The sequence below is a fragment of the Neomonachus schauinslandi genome, chromosome 14, assembly GCF_002201575.2.
Source record: "Neomonachus schauinslandi chromosome 14, ASM220157v2, whole genome shotgun sequence".
Classification (NCBI taxonomy): Eukaryota; Metazoa; Chordata; class Mammalia; order Carnivora; family Phocidae; genus Neomonachus; species Neomonachus schauinslandi.
Window position 1 is genome coordinate 67,447,483 of NC_058416.1, and position 16,465 is coordinate 67,463,947.

The 16,465-nt window shown below is 54.5% G+C and overlaps 1 protein-coding gene and 1 pseudogene across 1 annotated transcript in view; one reads left to right on the plus strand and one right to left on the minus strand.

Annotated features, from left to right (window-relative positions):
• Positions 1-9,908, plus strand: part of RSPH14 (radial spoke head 14 homolog) — a 74,695-nt gene extending 64,787 nt beyond the window's left edge. The window contains exons 4-6 of the mRNA XM_021687890.1: positions 6,096-6,321; positions 8,138-8,274; positions 9,670-9,908. Of these exons, the coding sequence (XP_021543565.1) occupies positions 6,096-6,321; positions 8,138-8,274; positions 9,670-9,908 (602 nt within the window). The remainder of the gene's footprint in view (positions 1-6,095; positions 6,322-8,137; positions 8,275-9,669) is intronic.
• A 4,615-nt stretch (positions 9,909-14,523) lies between these two features.
• Positions 14,524-16,465, minus strand: part of LOC110578364 — a 60,420-nt pseudogene continuing 58,478 nt past the window's right edge.

A 16,465-nucleotide genomic window follows, 5' to 3' on the forward strand; every position in this document is an offset into this window, starting at 1 on the left:
CGCGCGCCCGCGGGTGACCACGCGCTGGGCGCCACCGCCCCGCCACGAGCGCCGGCTCTCTTCTCATTGGACAGGAGCGGCTGACGGATTTATGTGCGGTCCAATGGCAACGGGTAGGGGCGGGGTCGCGGCTCCGCGCGCGCCGCAGTCCCGCACGCGTTGCCCGCACCGGCGTCTCCGGGACCCGGCTGCGCCGAAGCAGCGGAGCCAACCTAGTGAACCGCTTCTCGCAGAGCCGGAGACTGATCCTGAGAGTGGCGGATGGCTCATCTCCCCGCCCCCCCGCCCGGCTCGTCTCCCTCGGTTTGAATTCGAACCCAGCTGGGCACTTTCTGAGCTCCGCGACCTTGGGCAACCAACTGACCTCTCTGAGCCTGTTTTGCAAAGTGGGGCTAGTGGCACCTGGTTCCTTGAATTGTCGCGACAATCCGCTAGAACATGTAAAAGGCTATGCAAACCCTTAAAGTATACACCCGTGAGGTTGGTGCAGCGATGGGAGGGACATTAATCATCTTTGCTGCACGCTCCCTCAGCGTGTAGGGGCTCTTCAGGGTCCCTGGCAATCCTGGCTACAAAGGTTGCTTGAAAAGGAGGAGAGGGAAAAGGGCCCAGGATCTGTCCCCCAGATCAGAGAGGCGGGAGGCAGCCAGCTCAGTTAAGGCCAGGATCCCCCATCGCTGCCTTGGAGAAGCTGGTAGAAGGTAGAAGGCATCCGATGCTCAGCAAAATACATCTGAGCCAGTCTGCCAAATTCTGCTTTCAATTTCAGGGGGAGCCCATCTGTGGGCCTCAGAGACAGGAGAGCCCCTCACTCCTGTGCTTAAAAGACTTTGGCCAGAGAGCCAAGCTATTAATGCCTCTGTCTTTTCCATCATTGTAACTTGAATCTTTGTGTATTCCAGAGCATCCCTGGTAAAAATGCAGATTCTCCCAGTTAACACCTTCCTTACCACTTTACACCCTCTTGGTCCCATTATAAGGATCACCCCATACTGGGCAGAAGCACTGGAATTGGCCATTGACAGCGGTGGATTGGGTGGTCATCCCAGTCCAGGTTTGTGGTCAGAAGGTGGGGGTGGGGGTCTGGTTCTGCAGGCTGGGCTGAAGAAGTTACCTAAACTGTCAGGGACAGGACAAATGCTGGTGATGGGCATCCTGAGGCGAACCTAGACCTGGCATAGTGCTCACTGGAGGTGGCCAGTGAGAACCAAAGGGAGGTGGCCAACAATGCAGGGGCTCCTCTGGGTGCATGCCTTCAAACCCCTGGGCTGGGTCAGGATGGGCCTCTGCCCACAGGACCACTCAGAGGCCAATGGCGGTGATACCAGGAAGATGGCAGGCACAGGTCCTGCCCTGGTGTGGATCAGAGGTGAGAGGGGCTGGGAGGGAAGCCAGACCCAGCTCTGTGCCTATACACCCTTGGGGGGAGGGGAGGTTATTTCACCTGGATGAACCTCAGTGTCCTTCTCTGTCAAGGGGAACACTAGTAGACTGTCCTTGGAGAGTGACTCTGAGGGGAAATGCACGTGGACACATGTTTAGAGATGGGTGAGGGCAGTTTCTGTTGTAGGATCGGGGTCAGAATGGAGCTGTTTGCAGGGGCAAACCTAGATGTCAGTGTAGGGTGACCCTCTACCACAGTCCAGGGTGAGATCAGCAGCTAGCCCATGAAGAAGCCCCAAGGGGCTGCCTGCTGCCTCCCTCCCCTGACCCTGGTGGCCACCAGTGATCATAATTCTTCAGACAGCAATCATTTACTGCTGACCTCCTCGGCACAGGCACAGTTCTGGGATTTAGACAGGCCTGCCCTGCCTGGTAGACCTTCCTGTCTGTGGGGCAAAAATCCACCATTATAGTTGTGTGAGGCCTCACGGAGGAGACCCACCAGGGCCCTGGGGACATGTGGCAGGGGGAGAACTGGGCACTGGGAGACAGCAGCCTGGAGGTGGCCGGTGACCTGGGGCAGGAGAGAAGTATGTTTCAAGGTGGGGAACGTGCTGGGCATCAAGGAACCATGATGCCTGCAGGAACCCATGGAAGACCGGCTGTGGCTGGAGCCAGCAAGCGGGTGTGGTTGCCAGAAAACAAGGCTGGACTGGGGACAGTTGCACTGGGCTAGGGTCCCTTCTGTGAGATTGGGGATGTCAGCCTAAGAAGCACTGGAGGGTTTTAGGGTTAGCTTTTTAAATTTGAGAAGGAGGATTGCAAGTTTTTGTTTCATATTTGTTTGCAGTACGTGTGGTTCCATTAATGTATGTTGTCCTAATGGGCAGAATCAAATAACAAAAATGTCAGCTAGTCAGCCCTCAGAAAATAAGAAAGCAGAGATTCTCCATGAAGTTGAGTTCAGCATAGGGCTGCAGGATCATTGAGTGACAGAGTGTCAGGAGAGGGCCATGTGGTGGCTGTAGCCAAGACAGAAGGATAGAGTGGGGGGCAGAGTGGGGAGGGTGGGGGACAAGGGGGAGGTCCACATGATAGGAGATGCTGGAGGAAGGATGGTGCTTGCTAGCAGATGGAGGACCAGTAGGAGAGGTGGCCGGGAAACCAGGGAGTAGAGTGTCCTGGCTCCTTGGGAAGAAAGTATCTCAAGAGGCAAGACGGGGTCAGCCACATCATGTGCTATGAGAGGCCATGTAAGCTAAGGACAGGGATGTGTCCCCACGACATAGGCAGGCACAGGGAGGGGGATCAGCATGCCAGCAGTTCAGGGCATGGGGGCCGCACGAGGCTAACACTGGACAGGTGGGTTCTGATGAGGTGCGGATGCCCGGGGCTGGGGCTGGCGCTCCGTCCTCAGTCCTTACTAGCCAGGAAAACAGGACCAGGAGACAACAGCTGGAGCCCCGTGATGGAAAGAGGAAGGCCCTGGTGGTTGAGCCTCGTACTTCACCAATCCAGCAGGGACAGATGGCTGAGGAGTGGCCTCTGTAGGTGGTATCAGGCCATCCTCCAGGAAATGACCAAACCTCAACCACAGGGCATTCCATGCCATGGGCATCATGTCCCTCAATCCCGGAGGGATTGGTGGAGCTTTCTGGCTCATCAACCACTGAATCTGTCTTGGCACACCAGCCGTGCCAGACCCGGGGCCCTCCCCAAGTACACCCATGCCTCATGCCTTTGCCCTGCTGCCCCATGAGGCCCAGCGCCCCCGGGCCTCCCTTCCTGCATGTTCAGAGTCCCTAGAACCCTGGAATTCTACTTGAGTATGAACCTGTGTTGTTATGATGGGTCCTGGCTGACTGCCACTGGTCTCCCCACTACCCAAGGATGGCTAGTCTCTGGAGGCTGGCCATAGCACCGTCCTGTCTGGCTCTTCTCCCAGCTTGACCTGCTCTCCCAAGCCCCGCCGGCCGATTCTCCGGCTACAGCGGGGCTGAGTGGGTTTCTCCAGTTTATTTCCTTGGGGTCTGTGCAACCCCCCCCAACCCCCACTTGAACAAGCCATTGCAGATCTGGGTTAGTTATAAATAGCCAGGCCTGCAACTCTCCTTTTAGCTGAAAAGCAAAGTGAACGAGCAGAGAGGCACACCCGGCACGCGTTTTATTTTTAATCTTCTCCCTCTGTCTCAGAATGAACCCAGGTCCTGGCACTCAGCATTTCTAGGAGTAGAGGCCCAAGACGAATGCCTGAGAAACAAAACCCAAGTAGCCCAGGGCCCTGGCTTTGCCCCTGTCTGCTGTGTGACCTCAGGCACTTGAACTGCCTCTCTGGGCCTTAGTTTCCTCACCTAAGGAGGGAGCAGTGGAGGTGATCACCTCCAGCAGTTTGACTTCAACTCTCTTCCTCTGCCCCCCCCACCCCAGCCTGTGCCCAGCAACACCTTTGGGTGGAGGGGGGCCCTGGAAAGCCCAGACCCAGGTGCAAGTGAGGCCACAATCAAGCCCCAATTTAATGATGCTCAAATTCCTCATCCCCAGGCCTTTGCTCAGGTGTCCCCCAGCTAGGAACCTTCTCCCTCTATGCAAAATCTTTCCAGTCAGCAAAATCCTTGGAACGTCCAACTGTCACCTCCCCACAGTGAGCTTGGGAGGGGCTGTCTGGGTCAGGTTGTGGCTGAGTTGGACCCATGGCTGGGGCAGGTAGGGAGCCCGTGGGCAGGTGCCTGAGTGGGCAGTGGAGCCAGAGCAGAAGGTCAGGTGTGTGGTCTGGCCGTGGCCTGATGGGGAGGCTGAGGCTGAAGGGGAGAGAGGGGCTGTGTTCCTGCAGGGCAGGGACTGTGCAGCTTTTCTCTTTGTATCCCACTCCTCGCCTCTCACCGCCCCCCTCCCCCACAGGCCGTTGCTTGCAGCTGGGTCTCAGTGTTGGTGGAATTCCTTATGATTCTAGGTCCAGACATTCTGGGCTATGTGAGAGTCCCTTCCAGAGAGCGTGCTCCCACCCAACCACTACCCATTGGCATTGCACAACTCCCTGCCACTTAGGCTGGTTTCCATAATGAGGAAACCGGGCTCAAAAAGGTTAGGTAACTTGTCAAAGATCACACAACTGGATACATTTAGGAGTCCAAGCTAGGCATTTTTTGAAATCTGTGTGTATTAAATTTTAAAAAGTGCAGTACTCTTTTTTGTTTTTGAGAATTTTTTTATTATGTTAATCCCCATACATTACACCATTAGTTTTTGATGTAGTGTTCCATGATTCACTGTTTGCCCGTAACACCCAGTGCTCCATGCAGAATGTGCCCTCCTCAATACCCACCACCAGGCTAACCCATCCTCCCACCCCCCTCCCCTCTAGAACTCTCAGTTTTTCAGAGTCCATCGCCTCTCAGGGTTGTCTCCCGCTCCGATTCCCCCCCTTCATTAAAAAGTGCAGTACTCTTAAAGCAACGGGCCACTGCTCTCCCTGTGTCGCGAGTGCCCTGAGAACAAATGGGGCAGAGCTAGTTGCTCGGCAATGACACCCCAATGAGAAGCTGGCCAGGGGCCTAGGGAGCCCCTGGACATGCGCCTGTCCCTCTCCACCTCCCTCATCCCGGGGCACCTGCCATTTGATGTCCTCAGGAAGTGCGGGAGGAAGACTGGGGTGATGTCTTCAAAGAGGAAATCCCTGGTGCCAATTGGCACTTAGAGACCTTTAGGCTAATTAACCTGTTTATTTGTCTCTCTAGAGTAAATTAGAGGGTTTAACTGGGGAGGCGGAAGAGAGAGGTGTTGCTGCTGGCCACCTCCAGGGGAGCTATCTATATGGCCTCTCGGTGGGTGGTGTGGGCCACTGGGGAGGCCAGGAAGAGGGTCGGGAGGAGGGCTGGGAAGAAGGGGGCTGCCCTCCGCAGCATCGCCCTGCTCACTTCCCAGTGACGGCTGCTCTGGACACAGGGGAGCTGGGCCCCTCAGGAGTGCTGCCTGGGCTGGTTCTTGGTTCCCCCCAGACATCCCTCAGGAGGGATGAAGGGGCCGGAAGGAGGGAAGTGGAACCCATTCTTGGGGAGGCTCACCTCTCCGCCTTCTCCCAGCCCTGGTGCCCAGCCGCCCTGCCATGTGGAGCCCCCAATCCTGTGGGTTTTTTAGACCCCCTTGGCCAGAGTCCATGGATTTCCTGTCACCTTTGGTTGGAGGCACAACTCTTTTTTGGATATAAGATGCTGGCCTGCTCACTTCTGCCTCAGACTTGATTCCAAGCCTTTTCCTTCCCCAACGGCTGGCCAGACTAGTGTGGGGTTTCTAGTGGCTTAGAGATGTTGTGGGTGGGAAGGAGGGGGTTGGCTGGTCCCCCCACCTTCCTTCTGGTGAAGGGTGGGGAAAGGAGGGAAGTTCCTTCTGCGCTGGGCCCTGCAGAGTGGCTGTTGTGCTCTCCAAGGGGCAGGTGCTGCTTCTCAGGCCCCTGGGCACCTGTTGAAGGCTTATGCCCCCCGCCCCAGTTACAGGTGACCAAAGGCTGGCCCCTTTGGGGGTCCTCCAGGGCTGTGTGGTTCCCACCCTAGCGTGTCATCCCCAGCCTGCTGCTAGCTGCTCAGGGGTCTGGCAGCCAGGGGCATTTGCAAACCTCTCCTCCCCCACCAGCTGTGCGGGCCTCGCCTCACCCCACGTGCCGCCCAGAATGGGTAGGGGTGACTGGCCCACCCTCAGTGCCCTTTCCTGTCCTGCAGGAGCCCAGGGTATTGTCAACAGTGGCCTGATCCCCTCCCTGGTGTGGAAGCTGCAGAGGGAGGAGGAAGAGATCCAAGGGCTCCTCCTGGACACACTGGCGGCCTGCCTGATGGAGGATGCCACTGAGGCGCTGAGTACCCGCGTGGTGCCCTTCCTGAAGCAGAAGCTCCTCAGCACCGACGATGACATTCGCAGCAAAGCTGCCCGCACGCTCATTGCGGTCAGGTGAGCCCGGCCCACGTGGACAGAGTGGGGAGGGCAGGGGCGGCCAGCCCGGAGGCTTCTGCTGAGGCTCAGAGAAGGCACCTGAGCTGCCCCCGGCCCCGCAGCAAGCCAGCCTGCCCCAGAGCTCCAGGGAATCCACCTCAGGGCCTGCTTTCCACAACCCCCCCCCCCCCCTGCTTGTGCCCGGGGGGGGGGGGCCCCGTCCCCCGGGGGGGGGGGCACTGTCCTAGTGGTCTGAGAGCTCAGCCCTCACAGTCCTGTGTCCCAGGAAGCCCCCAGTCCTGGGCAAAACGAGATGGTTGGTCCCCCCTCCCCGTGAGGAAGGCAAGCACACAGTGTGGCGCAGCTAGCAGTCACTGAGTACTAAGTGCTCCGTAGGTGCCGGGTATTATCTACAAGCGGCACTCCTCCAAGGAAGGCGATTACCTTTTATAGGTAAGGAAACGGAGGGCATACGTGTCCAGTCACTGGTGACCCAGGGTCACACGGAATTCCAGTCTAAATCCTGACCTGGAACCTGAGGGAGCACAACGCCTCAGAGCAGGGAGGGAGGGAGGGAAGCGGTGTGTGATCCCAGACAGAGATGCTTCCCAAGGACCGGTGGTCCCTTGTGCCCCCAAGTCCATGCCTTAGATATGGCCACCTGCCTACATCCTGGCACCTCTTGCCTCCCCTAGCTCTGGCTGTCCCTCTAGCTGGGATTCTCTCTAGAGACCTGGGCCAGCATTTCTGCGAGTGTGGCCCCCGATCCAGACCCTGGGGAGCTTGTGAACGTGGAGATTCCGGGGCCCTACCTCACACCGATCACCTTCTGGTCTTTGCTCAGAGGTCCCCTTCCAGTGAAGCCTCTGAGGACGCTGCCGCTCTAGAAAATGGCGACCTCCATCAGGCCTGCCTGTGCCTCTCACCGTGCCCTCCTTTTTTTGTGTCACCCCCAAGGGGAGTTCCTGAGGACAGGGCTTTGCTCTGCTTGCTGCTTGAGAGTAGGGCTTCGAAACAGGGGGAGCTTTGGTCCCCTGGGAGACAGGCAGCACTGTCTGGAGACATTTCTCATTGTTCCAACTTGAGGGAGAAGGGTGCTCCTGGCCTCAAGGCGGGGAAGCCCTCGAGGGGCCAACACACGGGACAGCTGCCACCACAAAGAATCATCCAGCCCCACGGTCAGTCATGCTCTTGCCTCAGCGTCCAGACCAGGACCCGCCAAGGTGCTCAGTCAGCCCCGGCCGTGGGAATGAACGAATGCACGGAATCCCTGCAGGCGGGGTCCAAGACTCTGCATCTTTGATCAAGTTCCCAAAGGGAGCTCGTGGGGAGTCCATCACATTCCTTTTCACAGCTTCATACAGTGCCAGGATTAGAAGTGACTTACAGTGTCCTCTCCCCTGAGGGTGGCTCTGCACAGGTGTCTCCCTGGCAGCTCACCCACTCCCATGGCTTAGCCCATCTTTGGCAGCTCTGGCTCCTGCGTGGAGTCAAAATGAATGTCCCTGGGTCCTGCTGCTCCCCATTTTGGGGCCTGGGGAACATGTCTGGTTTCTTCTTCATGTGATACCTTAGGGCCAGGCTCCATCACCCCCTGGCTCCGCTGCGGTTTGGCCTTCAGTGGTCCCAGGCTGTGCTCCCAGGTTGTCCCAGCATGAGGGTGAGACCCAAACCTCACACCAGCACTCCCTTGCATCCTGGTACCCCCTGGCCAGGCCCGAACCACCAGGGGGTCCCAACACAAGTCCTTCTGGTGTGCCCTGGGGTGGTCCTAGGCCCCGCCTCTGTCCTCTTTGCCAAACAAAGCCACACAGCTGTCCCCTCTCTGGCCCAGCATCCCTCTGGAGGGCAAGAACCAGGTGTGGCAGCATGACGTCATCCCCATCCTGGTGCACCTGCTCAAGGACAAGGTGGAGGAGGTGCAGGCCAATGCCGCCGGGGCCCTCATGTATGCTGCGGTCACCACCCAAGGTGAGGCAGCCTGCTGGCCACCTGTATCCCCTGCGCAGGTGGTAGTTTACTGGGCAGTGGGGGGGGGGGGTGGTCACTGCAGCCTCCAGCATGCTGTTTTCCAGAACTTTCATTCTGTGCTCAGCATCCCAGCACTGCCCCCTCCCTGTCCTACCAAAATACTTTCCCTGGCCTGTTGTTGGAGTCCTTTCAAGTTTGGGCCAAGGTTCCACCCTCCCTCCTCTTCCTGGCCACAGTGGGTCACCTACCTGTGGCCCTCCCTGGTCACTCCCATTAGGACCTCTGTCCCTTCCTGCCAGGCTATTCCCTGGGCCTGGAATTCCCGTCTCCAACCGAGGCCCCTTGTAAGCCTCGATTCTGGGATGAATTATGTAGTTTGCCATCCTTGATTTGGTTATCCTAACACCTAAACAAACACTGGAGCCCTTGCTTCCATGTTGTTTTTTGATCGAAATTACTTTTTTTTTCAGGGTGTGGGTGTGGGGAGCAAATAAGAGCATGAGATTACCTCTCCTACCTGGGGACCCCCTAGCCAGTCGGGCTTCCAGCTTAGTCATCCAGTCCTGGCCACGGGAGCGACTGGGGTTGGTTTCCCCACCTGGAGGCCAGGGTTGGCCATCCCATGTGACCTCTGAAAGCTCTCTGTCTTTGCACATGCCCACAATTGCCTGCACCAGCCCCGTGCCCTGTGCTTTCTTGATGTTCCACGGAGGACTGACTGGGTCTCTGATTCTCAGAGTTTGGCGGGAGTGGCAGAGGGTTGATGACCTAGAGGAGAAGCATGTCATGCAGTGGGCAGAGGACAGGGGCCAAGCCTCCTCTGGGAGGGGCGTGGGTATTGACCCAAGGGACAATGGGAGTCAGCAGGGCCAAGGGTAGCTGCACAGCTTCCAGCACACAGAGAAGAGTTCATTGAGCATGGCAGGAAGCTGGGGGGCAGGGGGCAACCACCTGGCCTTTCAGCAGGCCAGGACAGCAGGAAGGTGCTGAAGGTTAAGGAGGGGCGTCTCCTTTACAGATTAATGTCTGTGTCCCCCACTAGACTGTAAGTACTGGGAGGGAAAGAGCTCTGTGAGTTTTTGTGCCTGGCACAGAGTAGGTGCTCAAGAAATACTTGCCACATAAATGAACAATTAGATTTTAATTTTTGTTGCCTTGAGAGAACTGGATTGCAGGACAGGCATCAGGGTGGGTGGGGAGAAGCCAGCTGAGGTGCTGGAGGGGCAGGAATGAGGAGGCCAAGGCTGGAGGCAGAGGAAGGTGCCAGGGCCTGCACGGGAGTGAGGGAAGGCACCTCTCCTGAGGCTGCACAGGCCGGAGGCCAGGGTTGGGCTGGGTGAGAGAAGGTGGAACAGGATGGCCCCCTGAGGAACACCTGGTGTTGGTGACCCACAGGGAAGTATGCCGCCCTGGACATAGAAGCCATCCACCCCCTCCTGAACCTGCTGTGCTCATCCTTGACCAAGGCACGCTTGAATGCCACCAAGGCCCTCACCATGCTGGCTGAGGCCCCTGAGGGCCGCAAGTTTCTGCAGTCTCAGGTGCCCATCTTCCGCACCCTCGAGGAAGACCCCAGTGAGGCAGTGCGGCAGGCAGCCCAGATCGCCATCAAAGTCATTGAATGGAAACCCTGAGCTGCTTGTTGGCCCAGAACTGATAAGCTGCTTGCCTAAATAAATGGGCTGAATCTCTTTATCTTGGGTCTGAATGGCACTTTATGCTCCTAGAGTGTGGTCACATCTCCCCTCTCTCCTACAAAGGGGAAACACCTGGCCCTGAAGGACTGGGTCATGGTGGCCAGGCAAGGAAGCATGGGCTAAGTCCAAGGCCCAGGGATGGAAGGGTGGCATCCCAGCTCTCTGTTGGGGCCAAGAGTCCCCTCAGAAGGTGGAGAGCAGGGCTGGGCCTTCCAGGTACAAGGAGGGGCCAGGAGTTATATTGGGAGAAGGAACACAGCTGGATCCAGCACCACCCAAGCTTTAGACACTTGAGTGACCTGGCCCTTGGGTGTGGCTGGGCACTGTCCTTCTTAGGCAGTTCTGTCCCCCTCACAGGAGGGAAGATCAAAATGCCAGCCCATGTGGGCTCTTTCAGGAGGAGTATGAGTTGTATGAGGCCCCTAGGGATGCGTGCCCAGGACAGGGATCTTCCCGCCAGAACCAAGAAGTCGTAAGAGTAAGCTCCCAGCTGGCCTGAGGCCAACCACACCCCAGCCCCAGGGCAGCCCTCTGGCCAGCCTTCCACCTGGGCTTCCACCTGCTTCTCTCGTCCCCCAAATGAAACTAGCAAAGGAGGATGGAGAGCTTGAAGGCATTGGAGGAGAAGCCAGGCTGCAGAGGGTAGGAGGCTTGGGACCCTTTAACCACCCCAGCCTTCCCTGCCTGGTCTGGCAGGATGATGGTTCTTAAACCAGTTCTGACTTCTGTTGGAGAAGCTGCAGGAGAGGAGCTCAGCTTCAAGGGAGCTTTTTGAGGCTCCCTGCCTAAAACAAGGTTTTTCTCATTATAGCACCAACCAGCAGCCATATTTCCTATGGGACAGAACCTCCCAGGCTTATGGGATGCCCAGTTCTTCCAGAATAAACATCAGCAGAACCAGAATCCTCAAGTGAGCACCTTCTTATAGTTCTTTCATTGACTGGGGCCTTCACTTTTCTAGAAGAATCAGAGAAGTTTGCGTCCCTGGAATTAGAGGATTAGCCCAAGGGGACTGGCTGTTGAGCCCAGATGGAATTTTGGGTAAATCTCATTCTCAAAACAGGCCCCCAAAGCGGAAACCTTTTCTCCTTCAGTAAAACAGGTGCTTGAAGACCTCTACTTCCTCATGTCCCCATCTCACCTCAACCCACAGCATGCTGGTTCCACCTCTAATGCCTCACCAAAGGGCTCTGGCCACGGTCACTGGCCAAGGTTACTGACCATCTTGCTGCCAAGACCCTGTGCTCTTTGTGCTTGACCCATGCTATGGCCCAGGTATGGATGTTTCCTTCCTGTAGTAGCTGTCTTGGGCCTCCTTCCAAGGTTCTGGCTGTGCTCTCTTTGGTCTCCTTTGTAAAACCCTCTTTCTCTACATGACCAGTAGTGTTCATGTTTCTCACAGCTCTGTCTAGGCCCTCTCTCCTCCTGTTCTCCCACACAATCTCACCTGCCTGGCTATGGGCCCCCCTCTACCAGGTTCCCTTCTTAGCTAGGCCTGCCCACTGCTTTGTCTCCCCCAAATCTGGGTCTGTAGCCCCAGCCTCTCTCCTGAGTTCTGGACCTTCCTATCCAATTTAACATCTACCCTTAAATGTCTCCATGCAATAATTAATATCAATCCTTCACAAACTCTTCTGAAAAATAGAAGGGGTCGGGACACTTCCCAACTCATTCTGAGGCTAATTTTACCTCAAATTAGCTGATACCCAAGCCAGAAAAAGACATCATAAGAAAACTATAGACCAATATCCTTTATGAATAGAGACATAAAATCTCAACCAAATATCATCAAACCAAATCCAGCCACATAAAAAAAAAAACATTATACACCATGACCAACTGGAATTTATCCCAGGAATGCAAGGTTAGTCTAACATTTGAAAATGAATCAATGTAACATATATATACAATAAAGGACAGAAATCACATGATCATTTTAATAGATGCAGAAAAAGCATTTGATGAAATCCAATATCCATTTCTTTAAAAAAAAAAAAATCCAAAAAATCTAAACTAGGAATAGAGGGGAACATCTGCAAAAAGTCATAGCTAGGGACGCCTGGGTGGCTCAGTCGGTTAAGCTTCTGCCTTCGGCTCAGGTCATGATCCCAGGGTCCTGGGATCGAGTCCCGCATCGGGCTCCCTGCTCCGCGGGGAGCCTGCTTCTCCCTCTGCCTCTGTCTCTCATGAATAAATAAATAAAATTAAAAAAAAAAAGTCATAGCTAACATCATTCTCAATGGTGAGACTGGATGTGTTCCCCTGAAGATCAGGAACAAGACAAAAATGTCTGCTCTCACTACTTCTATTCAACATTGTACTGAAGGTTCTAGCCAAAGCAATCAGGCAAGAAAATGAAATAAAAGGCACCCAGATTGGAAAGAAAAAAGTAAGCTATCTCTTTTTGCAGACGATGTGATCTTATATATGGAAAATCCCAAGGTATACACTTAAAAACTATTAGAACAAGTCAACAAGTTTAGCAAAGTTGACAAAGAAAACAACTCCATTTACAATAGCATTGAAAAGAATAAAATACCTAGGAACAAATTTAACAAAAGAAGTACAAAATTTGAGCACTGAAAACAAAACATTGTTGAAAGAAAGAAGATCTAAATAAATGGAAAGGCATACCATGTTCATGGATCAGAAGATGTACAATTGTCAAGATGGCAGTAAGTATCTTCATGCAATTCAAACTCAACATGTCCCAAGTGGTGCTCAACTTTTCTCCCACATCTGTTCCTTTTCCAGGGTGGCCTGTCTTTAGAACTGGTGCACACTTTGCCCACATGCTTAACCCAGGGAGTCACTCTGGCCTCTCCCTCCACAAGTCTAATCAGTCAAATTCTATTACTTCTAATCACTGGTTTCTCTTGATGCCATTCCCTTCTCTTTTCCTCTCTGCCACTAACTTGCCTGGATCGCTCTTGGTGGGTGTTCCTGCCTCCCTTTCATCGTTCCAGCAGCAGCCAGCAAATCTGATCCTGTCACTTCCCCACTGAAGCTCCCAGGGACTTAGGATCCCAAAGCATATAAGGCAATTCAGCCTCCTGCCCACCTTGCCCCCCCATCTCCCACTGTTCTCCTATGCATAAGCCATGTCTTGGCATCCTCAAACATGCTTTGCACTCTTGCTTCATGTCTTTCTGCATGTTGTTCCTTCTGTTGTCCAGCTAATTGTCCTCCTTCTTTGGTCATAGGACGCCTTCCCTGACTCAGACTAGGTGGGCCCCCCTGCTGTATACACACCACGTGGTGGGCCAGTGTGTGGCCTTGGTGTAAGGCAGGGCTGTTCCAGGCCCTATGCCCATTCCCAGTGTACTCAATTTCCTTGCTGAGTCTGTCTCCTTCCCTGTGAAATGTGATTAATTCTAGTACTTCCACAAAGGGTGGTTCTGTGGCTTGAATGTGATAATGCACTTACCCCAGGCAGCAAAACAGCAGGCTGCACTAAATGCTGGCCATCACAGCTAGTGTTTCACTGTCTGCTGCCTATGCTCTGTTAGCAGCTATTTCCTTGCTGTGGCTGACACATAGTGGGCACTCAAAAATGTCAGCTGAAAGGATAAACTAGGGAGGAGAGCCTGCATGTGAGTGTGCCTTCAGAGTGTGATTTTTGCGATGCTGGATGGGCCTCTGCCAAATCACTTCAAGGCACCTGGAACTTTTTCTAATGACACAATTTATTTTTGAGAAGAAGGAAGAGGAAGGAGCAGCTTAGGGAGTCCTTGCAGAAATACAGCCCAGGAGTGGCCTATACTTGACAGCTAAGGGAGTCTAGGTCCTGGGCCCAATGCCCAATAACATGCCAATTGCAGGTATACTGGGAGGTACTGGGAAGAGCTCAGGAAGGAGGAAGGTTTCCTCTCCACCTGCCCTTCAAAGGTGCAGTGTGACTGTAGCTGGGCAGTGCTGAATTGTTGGGAGGCCTGTTCCACTGAGCAGAGACTGCCTCAGCTCCACCACTGGTCCAGGCAGGAGCTGAAGTCCCACCCATGGGCAGCCTTGGCTCCAGCTGGCCTGTGAGGTCATCAGCAGTGGGCACAGCACCTGTGGGTGGGAACCCCATGTGGGGGTGGGGCTTACATTACATGGCATCTTCGCCAGCAGGGCATACCTTTAAAAAGGAGGAGAGAACAAAGCAAATGGAGGTAGGGTATAGGAAGGAAATGGTTACAGTGAAGTAAACACAAGCAAAAATCCCAAATATATCTAGAAATAAAAAGCCAAAATTAAATTTAAAGTGAAAGTCAGTGTTTATGCAGTAGAGCCATTTGGAGAAAATGACTCATTTCGTAAAGGAACAGATGTTCTCATTTGCATAGTCTCTGGAGTCGCAAATGGACTTCACCCTGTCCCCTCAGCACGCATGCCCTGCAGCTGGTGGCACTTGATTTGTGACATTGTGGGAGCGTTTACATTAGTGTAATCCTTGGTCCTATATCCATGGGTCTCCTGGTAGGAAAGACTTTCTCCACTGGATGATGAGGGAGTCTGGAGAGGCTACGGTTTGCCTGCTCTTCCCAGACGCCCCTGGGCCCCAGCTGCCTTAGTAGTAGTAGATGTGCAACAGGACTATGGTTGATATCAAGAGGAACCCGTTGGCATTGGCAATTTCTCTCCTGAAGGGTATCTCTGACATGTCAGCATACGTTGTCCCTTCCAAGGTGTCACTGTGCTCTGTCCCTTCCAACATGTCACTGCACTCTGTCCCTTTAGATGTGTCATGGCACTCTGTCTCTTCCAATGTGGCACTGTGCTCTGTCCCTTCAGACATGTCATGACACTTTGTCCCTTCCAACATGCACTCTATCCTTTCAGATATGGCAGCACGCCCCATACTCTCCTTGGCTACCTCTTCTGGGGCCAGTTTGGGGCCCGGCTGTGGCTCCAGTCCACAGAGCACATCACAGGCAGCCCTGGGCCTCCTTGAATACATCTGGAACAGAGGGAACAGGCAAACATCAGGAGGACACAAGAAGGAGGACCTTCTATGGTGTAGCATCTCAGCGGTCAGTCCCACAGAAAGACCAAAAGACTCTCTGAAATGAAGATCAGTCCTCAGTCCCTGCTATAGAATACCTACCACCATCCTCAGAGACATGGGAGCGTGGGATAAGGGGCTCAGGGAATGCAGTGGGGGTGGGGGTGGGAACTACCTGGGGTCATGCTTGCCTTCCACTGGCAGAGCCTTCAACCGGGTGCAGATCCTGGAGTGACCACCCTTCTCTTAGGCAAATGGCCGAACACAGCTGGATATGTCTAGAGCGAGTGACTGCTCCTCTGAATCTGCCTCCCCAGTCACTACTCTCCAGAGGATGGAAGAAATCCCCTGATTTCTGGAATCAGACACTGCTATCCTCGGCAAGCTCTCAGGGAATGTCTCCCTCAGGCAGGTATCAGTCTAGCAGCCTGGCCCAAAATAAGGCACTCTGGGCACTTGAATGGGAAATCACTGATGTTTTCCAGGAGGCAAAGGAGGGAAGTCTGGGAATTATAGGAATGTTTCCATTCAAATTAGCGAAAACGCCTTCTGGGGCTTAAATGTTGCTCCGGGTCCGTCGGTACAGCTCCTGTGGGCCGCTCCTTGGGCCCGCTCAGGCGCAGGTCAGCACCACGGCCAGCTCCGGCACACCAAAGTAGGTCCCGCGCAGCCTGGGAACAGTTTCCTCCTTGACAAGATGAGTGAGTTTCGGTCCGAGAGCGGGCATCCCAGCAGTGCTTGCTGTGACGTGTTCTCTGTCTCATCCTGTTGGGCAGCCTCCATGCCAGCTGTGTCCCAAGGCTGAGGCGGCCCCAGCGATAACGGAACCCATCAGCCAGGGACAGAGAAGCCTCTGTTACAAGGTGTGTGTGTGTGTGTGTGTGTGGCTGCAGCCAGAGGACCCCAAAGCCAGGGACACAGATCTCTGCTGCCAGTGCTGAGAAGTCCTGCGTGTCACACTCTGAACACCCATGTTATATCATCATGCAGCTGCCAGACCCAAAGAGGCTGCTGTATGTAAAAGGCAACTGATGATTTGATGACAGCCCACAGGCTGTATGATGGCGGGTGGGATGGCTGTTGGCCAAGAGCACACATTTTAGAGTTAAGACTTGCCTGTGTTCAAGTCCCAGCTCCACCACTACCTGGTTATCTGTGGAGCCTGGGTCAAGTTAGTTAACTGTTCAGTGCGTCAATTTTCCCATCTCTAAATGGGGATGTTAATTGTACCTATCACGCAGGGGTATAATTTTGACACTGCCTGGCACATCCCAGGTGGGCAGTAAATATTAGCCACTGTCATTATCTTCGTCGTCATCATCCCCCCACGACTGTGGAGGGAAAAGAGGAACTGGGAGGTGCACCCAGAACAAGCCCCTGGCACACTGTGGGCCCCCCATGGGCTCGTTTCCCCCACTCAGAGAAGAGAAATTCCCAGGGAGCCCTGCACCTGCCAGGGGTGTGGGGCTGCCATGCTTGGGAGAGGCTACTCCCCTGCTCTGCACCT